Raw genomic sequence first — 19,149 nt, forward strand, 5'->3', positions numbered from 1 at the left:
ATTAAAATAATATTAAATCATTAAAAAGTGTCATGTGTCACTTTTTCATTGACCCATTTTTAAAATTTCGTCTTTTAAACTTCAATTTTTCACCACTTAACATACCCTAATTGTTCATACCAAAAATAAATAAATCCTATGATTTTGACAAGTTTTGGGTGGTGAAAATTACGGTTTTTACCTCGAAATGACAAAATTACCGTTTTACCCCTATGTTCCGAAAATTGTCGAAATTGAAAATTTTCACTTCCTATCATTAAATTATACTCCAAAAAGTTAATCTTGGTCAAAAATTTCACTCCACGATCAAATTATTATCTTAGGTGGCAAAATGACGATTTTTGCCCCTGAACATCAAAATTTTCAATTTTACTCCTAATGAACCCTCGAACTCTGAACAATCGTTTTTAGTCATTCCTTGACTATAAAATATTAAATTTCATCCTACAATTCCTATTTGAACTAGTTCGAGGTTAAATCAACTCAAGTGTACCATTAGGTACGATACTGGGTTTCGTCTATTCTTAGGTGCTTTCCTAGCATAATAACATGCTACTCAGTGCATGTATGTCATAACATGTGTTTATAGGATCAGATTTTATAAAAAATATGGTATGATTCTGTTTAAACATGAAATTTCACATGGTAATATTCACCATTGATCTTTCTTAAGACTCATGTCAAAACATGAATTTTATTCATAGAGTTCTACATTTATAAAAATACAAAGATTGAGTAGTTAATAAGTCTTATTAGAAAAGTTGTTAATGTAATTTTTATATTGAATTAAATAAATATGATATTGTGAATAACGAATTTCCAAAATTATTTTTTATTGTGTAATCTAAAGTAGTATTAATAAATTAGATGGTCTACATTTAAAATATTGCTTGATTTTTCAGGAGTTGGATTTTGGTAGCACGTGTTTGGTGAACCCAAGTCCTTCTTGCCTCAAATTGGTTGATTTTTTTTTATTATATTGAATTAATTATGGATTAATTTATTGGAAAAACTTGAATTAACTTAGCTAAGCATCAATAATATGTTCCACCTCCCTTTTTCTTTACACTACTAATCTAGTTGACTAATGCTTTGTTTGTTTATTTATAATTTCAAAGAGTTTGGTCTGAAATAGTGTCATACCCACATAAACAAACAGCCTAAAATACTAAAATACCCATAAAAAGACAAAAAAAAACCATATAAATAATATATTAAGATTTGAGAAAGAAGACTTAACATGGACATTTTAAATTAGAGATAGTTATATTTATTATTGAGAAAAATTATCAACATATAAAAAAATAAAAAAAAAATTAAGGCTTATGAGAATGAAAATAAGTAAACTGTTACCTTTCCAAGTAGATTATTAAACCCAAAGGAGAATTAATTAAAAGAAAAATGAAAAGGAAAGGGAAGGAAAGCAAAACTTGTCTTGAATTAAAAGGTCACATCTTACATGGCCCCTCTCGGGGACACAAAATTGGTTGTCCATTTTCTCCATAACTTTCACAACTAAAAAACTTTGTATTAAAATCCTTTTAACTTTAATTTACAAATCTCTCGATTTTAGAAAATGTGTAGATTAAGGTACAGGACCACTAATTGACAATATTGTTTAGAAATGTAAAGATAAAAAAAAAAAAACTATGTTGTTACAATTTAAAACTAGTATCAATATCACAAACTGTGGTCAGAAACAGATATAGCAAATGGTACTTCTCTATGCATACATTCACTGTGAGGATCAACATCCCTCATTTGGGAATCTGCTTTCTCTTGCATCTCCAATGCAAGCTCTAACATTAGCTCCACTTCACCCATCTCAGGCCGTGTATCTCCCTTCTCACTGATACAACAATAAGCGATATCCACGAATATTTTGAAACACTCTGGAGCTATCCTCCCTTTTAGATGTGGGTCAATTATATTATAAATGGTTCCTTTGCCTATACAGTGACGGACCCAATCAGGTAGACGTAGTTCATACTCGTCCAATGTTGGATCAACCACCTCTCTAGCACACAAAATTAAATGGTTTAATAGTCGCCACCAATCTTTTTTTATCTAGGTGTGATTGATCACCTATTAACCCGATTCTAATCGACGAAGTCCTAAATTAATTTTAGGTCCGTCGAAAAAACGAGAACGGATCCACGTCTTTTTAGAGATAGGTTCGGGAGCGCGATTACGCACGGAAAAGGGTTAGCACCTCCGTGGCGCCCGTTTCATGAACGGTACCATTTAATCTTAAGTTATCCTATTATAGCTTACTTTTGATTTAATCCCTACTTATTAACTAAATTTTTATTAAATTGACTGCCTGAGTCTTTTATTTGGTTTTACGTATGCATGTGATGCAAGCGTAAAATGATGTCATGACTCATTTATTTTAAAAATGGGGTCGGTAATCTTTTATTGAAAAATTATTCGAAGACCATCCCAACGTTTTGGTGAAGTCTCGAAATTCTCCTCACCTAGAGATATCCCCGGAAGAACTCGTCTCTACAAGCTCTTCGGGGAAATCCCATCATCGGAATTCTCGCACCATTTGCAAGATAAATATGGCGTGCTATGACAGGATAAAATGCTGATGTCTACATGCACGCGTTTATTGAATTAGGTGGTTCATAATTCACTCAACTATATATTTAATAATTTATCATTTTGTTTATATGTTTATTATTATCTATTTTTTTTCATGGATTATTTATTTATTTTTATATTTTTTTTGCTTTCTACTTAAATCCATATCCTTTAATTAACGTTTTTTTCATTAATATTTTACTTGATTATATAGCTTATCAAATAATTAATTAATTTATTTTCTTTAACGATTAAATTAACTTTATTTAGTAATATTTATTTAAACTAATTAACTAATATAAGTTCAAATACAATATTATGTAAATCTATTATTTTTTAATATATATGTCATTTTTTAACAATGATTATTTGACTTAACAGGTATTAGAGTTTAGAGTTCGGATTTATCCCGACGCTTCGGTGAAAATTCGTCTTGAACTTCGCATCCGAAAAACATCCACCCGAAAGAGGCAACTCTTTGCCCCTTTTTTAAGCAGAATTCTATTATTGTATTAACTCAAATTAACCACTTGATTTTTTTAAAACTTGTAATTTAATATTATATTGTACATTCTATATATTTATAAATACCTAGAACATTTTATTTTCTCTTGCCTTTACAACTAATTATAATTTATTCTCATTTTTTTTCTTTTTATTTTTTTAGACCCATTTCTATTATTTATTAATTATTTTATACATATTTAAAAAACTAAGTACTTTCTAATCTTCCATTTAATTAATTAATAATTTTTTTTGCCTTGTTCATTCTCCTATTTTTTGTTATATATATATATATATATATATATTTATACATGCATATCTATTAATTTACTACATCTACTATCTATTGTATTAAAGATTTTCATTTTTAGCTTTTATATGTTTTATTTTTCATATGCATAAATTTCAAACAACACCAAAAATAATAAAACTATTATAACACTCAAACAAGAAATTAAATAATCACTTTCAATAACTCAAGCCCAAACCATTATTTAATGATTAAGTCCAATACCTATTGGGTTGTAGCTAACCCACTGCTCCAAATGGGTTCAAGCTCCACTGGGCTTCAAAGGTCTCCTCCAATTCGGTCTGGGCCCAAAGGGCCTGCTGCACTTGTTTTTTGGTTTGGGCTTGAATAGTCCAAGAATGCCTTAGCCCAAGGAAGAAATCAAGCTTGTTGCAACAGCCCACTTAATCCTCTTCAATGTGCACCGTTTTTGGCTTCAAAAAATGCTTCAAAACAACGTCGTTTTGGTCTTTTATACCTAGGTATAAAGCTTCTTTTTCTTTTCTCTCTCTTCACTTTCCTCTCTCACTTTCTCTCTCTTGCCGCCACTCTCTCTATCTTCTCCTTAAGCTTTTCTTTTTTTTTTCTTTCTCCTTCTTCCTCTCTCTCCCAACCGTAACACTCCCACCACCGGCGCCTCTCTTTCCTTTCCTATGCCGACCTCTCACCTCTCTCTCTCTCTTCGTCTTCTTCTTTTTTTTTTTTTGCTTTTTTTTGGGGGTTAATTGTTGTGTTTTTTTTTGTTTCAGTTTTTTTTATGGCTTTTTTTTTTTGCAGGAGATGAATCGGGTGCCCTTTGCTTTGCTCTCTCCTTTTCTTTAAAAAATGGGGTTGTCCAAAAAATTTGGACAACCCAGTAATGGGGTTCTGGCACCAAAGAGTTGGTAGCCAGAGCCCCATTACTCATGGTGGTTGGGGAAGGGATGGCTGGGCATACGCCCAGCCATACCTCTCTTTTTCTTGTGTTTTTAATTATTTTATTATTTTTATTTTTTATTTTATTATTATATATATTTTAGAGGTGTTTACACACACCTTTGAAATGTACAACCGATTCAACAATTCTTTACTCAATCTTTATATGGTATCAAAGCCTCTCTAGCTCCAACGAGTCTTGTTCGATCCTATCCATTGACCTTTTTCTTTTTTTTTTCAAAACAAAAAAACCATGTCAGAAGCCAGCTCCAACCTCACAAACCATGTCCCAGCATCAAACTCTTCACTCTTAGACAGCTTGATAACTATCAATGCCTCATTACTACCAGTAAAACTTTCACATACCAACTACCCCTCTTGGAAATCCCAATTCGATGTCTTACTTCTCGGATATAATCTTATCAGTTTTGTAGATGGGACAAATCCATGTCCTCTCAAGGAAAAGACTATTGATGGTAAAATAGTCCCAACCACCTTCTTTGGTACCGTCAAGATCAACTCCTTAAAATAGGAATCATGACCTCTCTCACTGAGCTCATCATTCCAATGATTAGTTCTGCTAAAACATCCAAAGACGTTTGGGATCGTCTCTCTACTGCACTAGCAAGTGCCTCAACCTCTCGCATCATGGGCCTCACGGATCAGTTAGCCAACATCACTAAAGGAACCATGACGGTCTCAGAATATATTGGAAAAATTCGCTCAATAGCCGATGAGCTAGCCCTTGCTGGATCCGTTGTTCCCAACACTAACTTGATTCTCCATGTTCCAAATGGAGTGGGATCTGAATACAAAGATATAGCTGCTGCTGTTCGAGCTCGCGACACACCAATAAGTCTTGAGGAACTTCATGATAAACTCATTGAATATGAGTCTTTTCTTGCACAAGAAGTGGCCAAACATGCAAATGGTTTCACTGCAAATGCTGCTCAGTATAATCGCAACAAGTCCTCTCATTCTCAATACAACAATCGGTCCAATGATCAACATTCACAATTTCGATTCAACCAATATACAGATCATCACTCAAATGGAAATTCTAAGCAAAGCGGTGGCTACACAAATAACAACAACAGTTCTAAACGAAACTTCTTTTTCCAATACTGCAACAAAAAGGCCATCTTGCCAAAGATTGCCACACCCTCAAGCGCTTGCTGGGTATTCTTGTTCCTCCTAAGGCCAATCCCTGCGAGCACGTTAAGCTTTTTGTAATTGTAAGCTTTTTGTAATTGTTCAGGAACTTTACCACCTATGCTTGAGTTTTATGTCAATAAAGTCTTTGACATCATAGTCTAAGACTTTGGTTGGGCATACTTGCTTTGGTTCAAATAAATAACAACCACTTTTTAAAAAATAAAAAAACGTATACATTTTCATGGTCCAATTAAATATATAATTTACACATAAAAAAATATGGTATGATTCTGTTTAAACATGAAATTTCACATGGTAATGTTCACCATTGATCTTTCTTAAGACTCATGTCAAAACATGAATTTTATTCATAGTGTTTTACATTTATAAAAATACAAAAATCGAGTACTTAATAAGTATTATTAGAAAAGTTGTTAATGTAATTTTTATATTGAATTAAATAAATATGATATTTTGAATAACAAATTTCCAAAATTATCTTTTATTGTGTAATCTAAATTAAAGTAGTATTAATAAATTAGATGGTCTACATGTAAAACATTGCTTGATTATTCAGGAGTTGGATTTTTGCTGCACGTGTTTGGTGAACCCAAGTCCTTCTTGCCTCAAATTGGTCGATTTTTTTTATTACATTGAATTAATTATGGATTAATTTATTGGAAAAACTTGAATTAACTTAGCTAAGCATCAATTATATGGCCTAATTTAAAGACCAATAGGGGCTAACCTTCATCAAATATTGCTTGCCCTCTTAAAATGTTCCACCTCCCTTTTTCTTTACACTGTTAATCTAGTTGACTAATGCTTTGTTTGTTTATTTATAATTTCAAAGAGTTTGGTCTGAAATACCAGCCATAGTGTCATACCCACATAAACAAACAGCCTAAAATACTAAAATACCCATAAAAAGACAAAAAAAACCATATAAATAATATATTAAGATTTGAGAAAGAAGACTTAACATGGACATTTTAAATTAGAGATAGTTATATTTATTATTGAGAAAAATTATCAACATATAAAAAAATTAAAAAAAATTTAAGGCTTATGAGAATGAGAACAAGTAAACTGTTACCTTTCGAACTAGATTATTAAACCCAAAGGAGAATTAATTAAATGGAAAATGAAAAGGAAAGGAAAGGAAAGCAAAACTTGCCTTGAATTGAAAGGTCACATCTTACATGGCCCCTCTTGGGGACACAAACTTGGTTGTCCATTTTCTCCAAAACTTTCACAACTAAAAAACTTTGTATTAAAATCCTTTAACTTTAATTTACAAATCTCTCGATTTTAGAAAATGTGTAGATTCAGGTACAGGACCACTAATTGACAATATTGTTTAAAAATGTAAAGATAAAAAAAAAAACCATGTTGTTACAATTTTAAACTGGTATCAATATCACAAACTGTGGTCAGAAACAGATATAGCAAATGGTACTTCTCTATGCATACATTCACTATGAGGATCAACATCCCTCATTTGGGAATCTGCTTTCTCTTGCATCTCCAATGCAAGCTCTAACATTAGCTCTACTTCACCCATCTCAGGCCGTGTATCTCCGTTCTCACTGATACAGGAATAAGCGATATCCACGAATATTTTCAAACACTCTGGAGCTATCTTCCTCTTCAGATGTGGGTCGATTATATTATAAATGGTTCCTTTGTCTATACACTGACAGACCCAACCAAGTAGATATTGTTCATTCTCATCCAATATTGGATCAACCACCTTTCTACCACACAAAACTTCAAATAAAACAACTCCAAATGAGTACACATCACTTTTTTCTGAAACTCCATAACCTTTGAGACACTCAGGATCCACATAACCCTTAGTACCCGCCAATGGTGAATTAATTTTTTTCAAAACTTTTGACGTGTTAGAGTATGAAGGTTGTGGACGCATCTTGGAGAACGTGAAACTAGAAAGCTTACTAACCCATTTGTCATCCAAAAGAATATTGCTGCTATTGACGTCACGGTGAATTACGGCATGCTTTGCTCCGGTATGAAGGTAATGTAATCCACGAGCTGCACCAATACATATCTCTAGCCTCTGCTTCCATGGCAGTGGATCATAATTAGAACCATAGAGATGATCACGGAGTGACCTGTTTTTCATGAGTTCGTATACAAGGATCAACTCATCCTTATCATTGCAGAACCCCATAAGAGACACGAGATGTTGGTGGCGCAGCTGGCAGAGCAATTGCACTTCGGTTCGGAACTCACTGAGTGCATCTCCTACTGAATCTGGAAAGAAGCGTTTCACAGCAATAAAGTTTCCATCATCAACAATCCCTTTGAACACGCTTCCAAAAAAACCTTGAGCAATAAGAGATTTTGGATGAAAATTGCTGGTAGCAGCTTTGATCTCGGTTAGAGAAAATTGACGCTGACGGATTTCCTCAGGAAGAGCTGCTGGATATCTTTTCCTAGCATGCTTTTCATTTCCCTTACTTACTGTTCCATTGCCTGCTGTTTTGGTAAAGACTTTGAAGCACCTTGGAAGAAAATGTGAAGGGTTTCCCATGGGGGGAAGAAGTGAAGGAGAAATGAGCAAGTCCGGATCTGGATTGATATTTGTGGTGTTATCTCATCAAGGAGAAGTCTTGCTTGACTTTGCTTTTGTCATTCACGTACTTAAACCATAGTTAAAGACTTTGGCTTCAAGATCATCACCGTCAAGAAATCTAAACTTAAAATGTCAAAAAACCCCCATCGTAGAAGACATGGAATGACCCTAATTTAAGTATACATTTCCATACTTAGGCTCTTAGGCCTTTCTCTGTTCTCCAGCCGCCCGTCTTTCCTGGGAGCAGGTTAAGCCTTTTGTAATTGTACAGGAACTTTACCACTTATGCTTGAGTTTTATGTCAATAAAGTCTTTGACATCATAGTCTAAGACTTTGGTTGGGCATGCTTGCTTTGGTTCGAATAAATAACAACCACTTTTTACAAAATAAAAAAACGTATACATTTTCATGGTCCAATTAAATATATAATTTACACATAAAAAAATATGGTATGATTCTGTTTAAACATGAAATTTCACATAGTAATATTCACCATTGATCTTTCTTAAGACTCACGTCAAAACATGAATTTTATTCATAGTGTTCTACATTTATAAAAATACAAAAATCGAGTACTTAATAAGTATTATTAGAAAAATTGTTAATGTAATTTTTATTTTGAATTAAATAAATATGATATTGTGAATAACGAATTTTCAAAATTATTTTTTATTGTGTAATCTAAATTAAAGTAGTATTAATAAATTTGATGGTCTACATGTAAAACATTGCTTGATTATTCCGGAGTTGGATTTTTAACAGCCTGACTCGGTTTTGGATTTTGGCAGCACGTGTTTGGTGAAGCCAAATTTACAATTGCCACTAATTTACAATACTATTTAAAAACGTAAAGATTAAAAAAAAAAACTATTTCGTTACAATTTTAAACTGGTATGAATATCACAAACTGTGATCAGAAACAGGTATAGAAAATGATACTTCTCTATACATACATTCATTATGAGGATCAACATCCCTCATTTGGGAATCTATTTTTTCTTGCATCTCCAATGCAAGCTCTAACATGAGCTCCACTTCACCCATCTCAGGCCGTGTATCTCCCTTCTCACTGATACAGCAATAAGCGATATCCACGAATATTTTGAAACACTCTGGAGCTATCTTCCTCTTCAGATGTGGGTCGATTATATCATACATGGTTCCTTTGCCTATACACTGACGGACCCAATCAGGTAGATGTATTTCAGACTGGTTTAATGTTGGATCAACCACCTTCCTAGCACACAAAACTTCAAATAAAACAACTCCAAATGAGTACACATCACATTTTTCTGAAACTCCACCATCCCTTATATACTCTGGATCCGCATAACCGTAAGTACCCATCACTCTTGACTCCATTTTTTTCAAAGCTTTTGACGTGCTATAATAAGAAGGTTGTGGACGCATCTTGGACAACTCAAAATCAGAAAGCTTACCAACCCATTTGTCATCCAAAAGAATACTGTTGCTAGTGACGTGACGGTGAATTACCGCATGCTTTGCTCCAGTGTGAAGGTAATGTAATCCACGAGCTGCACCAATACATATCTTTAGCCTCTGCTTCCATGGAAGTGGATCATAACCAGCACCGTAGAGATGACGACGGAGTGTCCCATTTTTCATGAGTTCATATACAAGGATCAACTCGTCCTTATCATTGCAGAACCCTATCAGAGACACGAGATGTTGGTGGCACAGCTGGCAGAGCAACTTCACTTCGGTTTGGAACTCAATGAATGCATCTCGTACTGAATCTGGATTGAAGCGTTTGACAGCAACCAAGTTTCCATCATTAAGAATCCCTTTGAACAAGTTTCCAAAATAAGCTTCAGGGATAAGAGATTTTGGATGAAAATTGTTGGTAGCAGCTTCGATCTCGGTTAGAGAAAATTGACGGTAAATTTCCTCAGGAAGTGCTGCAGGATATTGTATCCTGGCGTGTTTTTCATTTCCCTTACTTATTTCAGATTTTCTATTGCCTGCTGTTTTCGTAAAGACTTTGAAGCAACTTGGAAGAAAATGTGAAGGATTTCCCATGGGGGAAAATAGTGAAGGAGAAAGGAGCAAGTCAGATCTGGATTGATATTTGTGGTGTCATCTCATCAAGGAGAAATCTTTCTTGACTTTTCTTTGTCCTTTAACCATAGTTAAAGGCCTTGCCTTTATGATCATCACCGGCAAGAAAACTCTAAACGTAAAATGTCAAAAACCCCATAGTGGAAGACATGGAATGACCCTAATACCTTCGTCAATTTCAAAGTGAGAAACTTCTCTTGAATTAAAAGAAGGTCACATCTTGCGTGACTCATAAGCCCCTACTGGTGACACAACCAATTGTCTCCAATTTTGCACAACTGTTAAATATACTAGTGTTCCCATCTTTTTGCCACACCCCAAATCCAAAATGTGCAAACCTGTCATAAAATCCTTCACTTGCTTTTCAAGAAAGTATTTATGTCAAAAACAAACACATCATATTCCAATGGCCCTAATCTTCCCATGGGCAAGGTAAGTGGAACCTTGATTCTTTATGTAAAGACAATCCAGGCCTTACACTTGACCAAGAAGCAAGAAAAGGCCAAGAGCCCCAAATTAATTAATTTTCATTATTACTTTCTCGTTTGCATCTAAGTCAGCGCTTTTTGGGGGGAAATTATCTGATTAGGTGGTCGGAACCAGGAAGAAGAAACCATTCAATCAAAAACATAGATAAGATATAAGTAAAAAGAGTAAGATTTATAAACTACAAGTGAGATAAAGATTTTTGGTTCAAGTTGATTATTATATTTCTTTTTTAAACTTTAATTTACAAGTTTATTTATTTTCAAAAGATCATAAATTCAGCATTTTATTGTCCTATCAAATCGATATAATAAATATACATTATATTATTAAAAATATCCTAACTTTTGAAATTTATGAATAAGTCGACATAATCTAGATTATTATATACTAACAAGAAAGAATAATCTAGATTATTCTATCAATATTTATATCTTGGATGACTTCATAGGTGACATAAATCTTGTAGTCAATTTTCAAGCTAAAAAGGTGTGTGTGGTAAGCCTTGCAAAAGTTGCAAATACAAACAAGGAAACAATGGGGGCAATTTCATGCAAATTCCCACTTGCTTTCTAGAAAGCAATAAAATATATCAAAACAAAATCCATCATGTTCTATAAGAAAAAAAGACCCTATTCTCTCCGTGTGTAAGTCGTGGGCATCTTCCATCTCAATCCATTCCTTAGCCTCTTCTCAGACTTCATTCACAAGGCAAAACACTGGCCACAATTTTCTTTTTGTAGTATAGTAGTATTTTCTAGAGCAAGCTTGAAGAATGCTTCACTTCATTACTTAGCATAGACCCACAAAATAAATTAAAAAATATAGATTGATTAAGATGTGTTTTAATTGAATTTCAATTAAATTTATCTTAATTGATTTCACTTCAAATGTTTTGTCACGTAATTTCTTACATCTACGACGTATTTTCATCAATGCAAAATGGGATTTTCTTTCTTCTTTTTTTTTACACAATTAATTTTCATTGGTATGATTTTTTAAATTTTTGTGCTACTAGTATTTAGGTTTTTCAACTTATGGATTAAGTAACAAGGACAAGAATTTACCTGTTTTGAAAGAGTTTTGACACCAAATTCAAGTTAGGGGTGATCAATATATACTATTTGGAGGAAGTTTCCCTTTCACACTCTCTCTCAAGATATCTCTTTGTCCTTTTTTACTTGTACACTTTTTGGAGGAAATTTTCTGATGTAATTAATATTAATTTAATTTTTTTCATATATTGTAAATTAATCATTGGATGATTAATTTTTCCTTGTTGCTTTTCTTTCTCACCAAAATTATCATAACCCTTGGGATGAAATTTCAAACTATCCTATTAAAAATGACAAAAAAATATTAGAGAAAATAAATATAAAATTAATAGAACATTAGGCATATTAAGAAAGTTTTGGCTTGGAAAAGAGAGTAATTAAGGGGGGAAACACTACACTAAAACACTATGAACAAACCTAATTCTAACCAATATTCATAGTCAACCCAATTGTAATCAAATAATTCTTTAACTACACCATTATCCTCTCTTTTCATTTTGCAACTAATGGGATATTCCCCTCAAAAGCATACTCCAATAGATTTTCACCAAACTCAAACTTGCATATATGCTTGTCATAACTATTGAGTCAACCAGATCATGATTAATTTAATTGGTTTAATATCATGTAAAATGTGATTAACAAAATTAATCTGGGGCTAAAGCCGAATTTGTCGATACATTCTCAATCAATGTTCAATTTCCTTCGTACATTTCAATTTCATTCAATTTTATAATTTATACTTCCAATTTTATTAATTTCTAGACAAAAGATATCGAAATTGAGAGAAATTTGCAATTTACATCTTATAATATAGTGATAAATTTAACCTTAATCTCGATTAACAACTTTTTCTTAATTTCTTTTAATTATCCCTAGAGACAGAGAGATGATTCTTGTGTAGGCCACATGGACCTTGTGTTTGTCCTGCTCCTTCAATCTAGAAACCAGGAGTTTTGGTGCAAATTTGACTGTTAGCCCGGCCAAGGGCGGCTTTCCTATGCAATTCGCTTGACTACTTGTCCAATAAGGAAGATATCTCTCTAGAAAAATAAAATATAATCAACCCCTTCCATTTGGATTTTGACCAAATTATATTAAAAACAAAAATGGCTGCTTGGCTTCTCCAACTAAGAAAAAGAATGGGAATTCCCTAATTTCAGTATACATTTCCATGGTCAAATTAAATATATAAATTACAATAAGAAACAGATGGTTTTTTATTCTGTTTATACATGGGATTTCACATGGGAAAGGTGTTCTCCATTGATCTTTCTTTTAAGACTTATGTCAAAGTTTGAATTTCATTCATAGTGTTTTACTTTTATTAAAAAATAAAATCACGTAAATTTATCTTTGTATTTGTAACATTAAAAAAAAAAACCGATTTGGAATTTGAAAAATTAGCATACACCCATTTTATAGAAAAATTATAACAATATAGTGAAGTGTTGATGTAAAGCAGAGGTGTCTCCACCTACTCAAAAAGGTTAATTTTTAGTTTTTTTCTTTGGCTAGAGAGAAAAGTAGATGCCTAGAGAGAATTGGGTTTTTCTTGGCTCTTTTGTCTTTGTGTAGAAAGAAATTAAAAAAGTATTGAATCTTTACCATATAGTACAAGTTAGAGCATCTTTAAATAGGGCGAAAGGAGTAGATATGGCAAAAAATTGGGAAGAATAATTAATAAAAGCGTTGCACACTGACATCCATTGATGGCCAATCCACCCACCAAATGGAAAAAGAAAAATGGGATACACGTTTGCATTGTCTTATCCAACTATCCTATCCAATTTTCCAAACAATAATCAAGGAAGAAGATGAAAGCTATGAACTAAATTTTCCCATACCTTTAATTATTGTTGGTAAAAAGTGTTATATTCATAGATGAAATACATAGATTAGTGTCATTTATGATTACGGGTCGACGAAGAATTGAGTAAAAATCTTAAATTAGAGTTGTAATATTCGTTTTACATATATATTTTAATGTATTCGTTTTTCAATGAAATGTAATTACGGTTATATTTTTTAATAAAATATTTGTAGACACTAAATTCATGAATAAATAAGTTGGTACGGTTAGAAAGTTAGAAATTGTTGAAATAAAAAAAGAATTAAAAATGATTTTGTAAGTTCACTTTGAAGGTTAGCTTAAGAATTGTATTATATATAATAAAATTTCAAACAAAATGTTTAAAAAGCTTTATATAGTCAAAAATATGAGCTCCAATAGGCTGAAAAATTCAAACTTGCCCACGTCAAAACTTATAGGCAAAGTCCTACCTGAAAAAGGTGTTGTATCAAATGTATACATCAATGGCTGCTCTCTCCCCTAACATAGACTTAACTGGTTGCAATTTTGGACTACTTCTAGAAGGAAAACATGTATAGGAAGAACAATTTTTTTTTCTTTGGAGTTGTTATTGATAGCAAAATATAGATATAATTAATTATAGTAGATTAGAGTTTTTTCTTCCCTTGTACCAAACACAGTCTCATACAAATTTGCATAATAAGACGAGGAAAATATTTAAAAAAATTTTAAAAATTAATTTCATTTTAGATATTTTAAATTGTTAAATTATTTTTTAAAAGAAAAATACCTGTTAAGAAAATTCGTTGCCGTTGATCACAAATCATTGAACATAATTAACAATACATAATTACAATAACTTATAGTGATACCTTTATGTAGCGAGTTCATATTTCATGCATGGTCAATATATAAAATCTTACACTATCATTTAATTATGAAATGTCACTGTACAAATGTTTTGTTCATCAACAATGTATAAAATTCATACACTGATAGTAAATCAAATTTAAACTGACCCGTATATAATTTATTATAAATTATAGTTTAGACTCGTATATATAGTGGCTTCCAAAATTCAAATCATGATTTTTTTTTTTTAGAAAAAAAAAATATAGAGATTCTCAAGGACAAAATTTTGCATGTGATCACATGATTGTAAAGGGTCGGTTCCTCCATACCCGCCTAATTGGTGATAAAAATAAATATTTTAGTAACTGAAAATAAGTTAGCTAAACCTCTTAATTTATCCCTTTTGTCCTAAGCAAAAAAAGAATAATTTACTCATTTAATAAATCATTATCTATATGTATATATGATAAAATAATCCATGCAGACAGTTACCAAGATCTTTAGTTAAAAGAACCCAAAATTTCTTTATTCTTCAATTTGTGTTTAGGCAAACCAATTTAAAGTATGTGTATATATATATATATATAATGTATTTTTTTATAAAATTAAACGTGCTTATCGTGATTGTCTAATCCTAACAATGAATATTATTTGAGGAAATTTGACTCTCTAAATCGATTTTACCAAAAAAAAAGAGTTCAAAATTATAAGAAACATTAAAATTAAAGCTTGAAATGTTTTTTTTATCATGCATTTACTCCCTATGTCGAATTAATTTACTTTGTTAAGTATATTTTGACTCATAGAGTTCAAAAATTTTGAGAATAAAATTAAATTACAAAAATATACTTTCATAATATAGGTGAAACTTATATATAATTAGACTCGAATTTAATAAAATTTACAAGAAATCAACTAACCCCAAATTTAATTGTAAATAATATAACCTTAAAGAAACATTAAGTACTCATAGAGTTCAAAATCTTCATTTTGAAAGCTTTAAATTTAAAAAACGAGAATTAAATTAGATACAAAAAATTTACTTTCGTGATATGTATAGATAATTAAATTCGAATTTAATGAAATTTACACAAAACCGAAATGCAATTAAATGTAGATGAGCCTAAGGATTTCTTAAAAGCAATACTTATCAAAATCATTATCTCACTCCATATTTTGCACTTGTTATGCCACAATTTGTATTGGAATGAACCTCCTCTCTTAGACAAAAATTGGGTACTAAAAACATTTTAACAACGTTGAAAAATGGAAAATGATGTCGTTAGATGGTACTTTAGAGAAGGAAAAGATCTTTAAATATAGGTATTTCCGTTAACAAGACTCTTCCAATCCAATTGACCAGTTGCTTCCGCGTGTAAAGCTCCGAGGTCTTTGTCATCACTTCCTCCCCACAGGACAAGTCCAGTCAAAACATTGAACCTTCGTTTCCATTTCCTTTTAAGCTATAGTTTTCTCTGCTTCTTCCTCTTAAAACTCTGGTTCTTTTCCAAGCCAAATACCACCCAAGGCTGAAGGAGGGAAAAAGAAGAGATGGGGTTTTCAAAGGAAGAGAAATCGAGGAGATTATGGAGAGGTGTTAAGACTTTGTTTTTCTTAATCACCATGGTGATTTCTTTTCTTCTGTTTTCTGCACCAGTTTTCCTTGTTATTGCTGATGCCCTCTTGCCTTCTGCTTTGCTTTCTGCTTCCCTTTCTGAGCCTTCTTCTTTATCATTCAAAAGTCTCTCTTCCCATTTCAGCAACTATGATTTCAGATACTCTCTCATAGATATCCCTCTTATATCCATCATCAGATCAGCTGTTATAATCTGTAAGTGTACATAAAGAACCAAAACCCAAGTAGTAATTGTTTGTTTATAGCTTGTATTGATTGGTTTTTTGTTTGTTTTTGGCAGGTGTTTATAGCTTTTGTGATGGGCCAAGACTTTCCAGGGGACCTTACCTGGGAATTACAATGATTTGTTCTGTTTCATCTTTGATTTTTGTTTCATTAAAGGCTTCATTTGTGTTCAGCTCGAGTGTTCATAGAGAAGGGTATGTGACAGCCATGGAAACTGCTCTGTTCATCTCTTCACTGGCCTTGGCAATTGCCCATATGATTGTTGCATACAGAACCAGTTGCAGAGAAAGAAGGAAACTCCTTGTCTACAAAATTGACATTGAAGCTGTAAGTTCCCCTTCTCTCTCTATTTTCAGAAGTGTAATGATTTGCAGATTAAATTAATCTGATAAATTAGAAGGAAAGTCATCAATTAATTAAACTTAAATGGTACAATTAATTACGATTTGCATAGGGAAATCAGGACTATTAATTGTCCCAGCCAAGATGCTTATAATGAAAGAACAAGGAAACTTCAATTGGCCACCAATTTGCACCAAGACTGTAGAAAGTTGGAATTTTGTGCTTCTGAAGGTCAACTGTTTAATTATCTCTTTTGATTTTTTTTTTTTCCAATTGGGTAGTGCCCATTCTAGGATATCTTGTAGAGGAAGGCCAAAAACTAAGAGTGACCTCACAGAAAATTTGTTACCTTGGGTTAATGACAAACACCAACTTCTGGTTTTGGATGCACATATTTGCAGTTTTGAAGCTGACTGCTGCAATTCTGTTTTATCTGTGCCTTGAAACCAAAGGGCTGCTACCCTGATTAAGTTGCCTATTGGCACCTATGTTACTAGAATTCGGGGCGAGTGTCGGATACGGATATCTGTTCAATCTATGTTACTGGAATTAGGAGTGAGTGTCGAATACGGGTGTGTAAGAATGGTTGAATTTTGATGTCTATGATTGTTTTTAAAATTCACCTTGATGGAAAGGGTTAAAAGATTGACATGATCAAATTCCAAGAGAAAATAAATCCAGTCGAATCTTGAACATGGAATCTGTGATGGACCGCCGCCCATGGTATGGGGGGACTAAGATATATTCTATGTTTGACCATCACATGGCATATGCCATTTGCAACTGTGTCCACATTCCTCCTATGTTTTACATCAGAATATGTGAAATTTTTTCAATCTTTGCTTATTTCTTTCACATGGTATCCTCCTAATTTGCGAGTAGGAGCCGTGTGCTTGCTTCCTCATCATTAAAGACAAGGCGGTGTGCCTCATTTCTGCCTACCTTTCCAGCTATTTATTCTATTCACATGGAACTGTTTGCTAATCCTAATCCATATGAAATCCTTTGGGAAAAAAGTTAAAGTGTAAATTGAATTATAATTGATGAATGATGTTTCTCGTGTGTGCAGATTTCTGCTTGCAAGAATGGGTTCCCAAGGTATCAGAAGATTCTCCAAGAAGAAAGAGTGAAGTAAATACCAGTCTACTACAACAATGGAAAGGATTTTCCACATAGGAAATCAATCTACCTTTTCCCCCATCCTTTGGCTCATCACATTCTTCCATGCCAGGTTTCAGGTAATCAGCCTTAACTGCCCATGTTGTCTCATTTTTGTCTTGTTGCAAACCCAAGTTCTTATCATCGTCCATGTGCTCATCTGTTAGTTGGGGTAATGATGTGGTGGCCATGAACAAACATTAAAAAATGTCAAAAACCAGAAACCAACCAGCTTGATATTTGATTTGTTTATTATATTTAACGACATCAGATAACCAAATCACGCTTCTCATGATGGGTTTTTTTTCTTTTTTTTTTCTCCCTCTTGCAGATTTATCGAAAACAAATCAGGTTCCTGGAAAACCAAAAGAAGTTAACATGGTGCTAGGCAGCAGCAGTATAAAATTAAAACCCCTATATACAAATAGATGGGAATGAATTCCCTGCATATATACAAATTACTATAGCTGGTGGTCGTGTATCTGTAAGTAGAGGCTCTGGTTTTGAGGATAGATCCAACATTCTTTCATGATTTTGAGTGTACAGATTGTATTTACATATATAAAAAAAATGGGCCAAAGGCCTTTCATGACCATCTTGTGTGAAGATATACTCAATATACACCACATTGAATGGCATCTTTAGCAGGTCAGATTGGTGACAGTTCCTGCAATTCAAGAATGTATTTACTGCTCCATTCAAAGTTAGCAATAGTTAGCTAGTGGATGCATGTTTAAGGGGGAAAAAACATATAATAAAAGATTGAATCAACACTTATATTTGTAAATTATAAATTTATCACGTGATGTGATATGAATTACAAAAAAAAAACCTTCACGATCAACTCAAAATTAATAAAATCCTTTTCATTTAACAGTGGTGGCGGCTAATCTATACCTATAACTAGAATGGGCCTAAGTAGGCTTAGGCTCCAAGTTGGCTTAGGACCACCATTGGGTGGCTCGGGCTGCTGCAGCAGGCAAACATAGAGGAAAAGTCAGAACAGGAAACGAATATGGACACTGGATTCAGCAGCCAGTAAACAAATACCAATAAGTGTGGGAAAAGTTAAAAGATGAATGCAAACATGGTGGAATAAACGTACAAGCAAGTTCTATCAATGGCCACTTTCCTCTTTTAACATGTTGAAGAGTAAGCTCTCAGGATTGCACAGAGCTTTCCTAGAGACTTCAACTAGACTGCCAAGGGCAATAAGATGAACAAACAGCAAATCTGTACATATAGCTATAATGAACCTTAGTGGGTTTAAGGTTACTCATCTTCCTTCACATTGTTTTCTTCAAAATTGAAATGTGTTTGATACTCGACAATACAACGTAATTATAAGCAATATAATTGTAAAAAAATAATATTATAATGTTTAATATATAAATAAATAATAATTAAATTATAAAAAAAATAATATTACAATATTTGGTTCATAAATATTTTGT

General features: G+C 32.7%; 2 protein-coding genes across 2 annotated transcripts; one reads left to right on the forward strand and one right to left on the reverse strand.

Moving 5' to 3' along the window:
• On the reverse strand, positions 1,566-10,289 carry LOC18585883 (receptor-like protein kinase FERONIA). The gene is made up of 2 exons (XM_018129100.1): positions 9,283-10,289; positions 1,566-2,013 (listed from the first exon to the last, which is right to left on the reverse strand). The coding sequence occupies exons 1-2, from the start codon at positions 10,087-10,089 to the stop codon at positions 1,681-1,683; spliced, it is 1,140 nt and encodes a 379-aa protein (XP_017984589.1). The 5' UTR covers positions 10,090-10,289; the 3' UTR covers positions 1,566-1,680.
• Positions 15,680-18,368, forward strand: LOC18585884. Its single transcript, XM_007008941.2, has 4 exons — positions 15,680-16,165; positions 16,251-16,522; positions 17,607-17,775; positions 18,027-18,368. Exons 1-3 carry the CDS (start codon positions 15,886-15,888, stop codon positions 17,670-17,672), a joined length of 618 nt encoding a protein of 205 aa, XP_007009003.2. The 5' UTR covers positions 15,680-15,885; the 3' UTR covers positions 17,673-17,775; positions 18,027-18,368.

The sequence above is a fragment of the Theobroma cacao genome, chromosome 10 (assembly GCF_000208745.1).
Source record: "Theobroma cacao cultivar B97-61/B2 chromosome 10, Criollo_cocoa_genome_V2, whole genome shotgun sequence".
In the NCBI taxonomy this organism is placed as follows: Eukaryota; Viridiplantae; Streptophyta; class Magnoliopsida; order Malvales; family Malvaceae; genus Theobroma; species Theobroma cacao.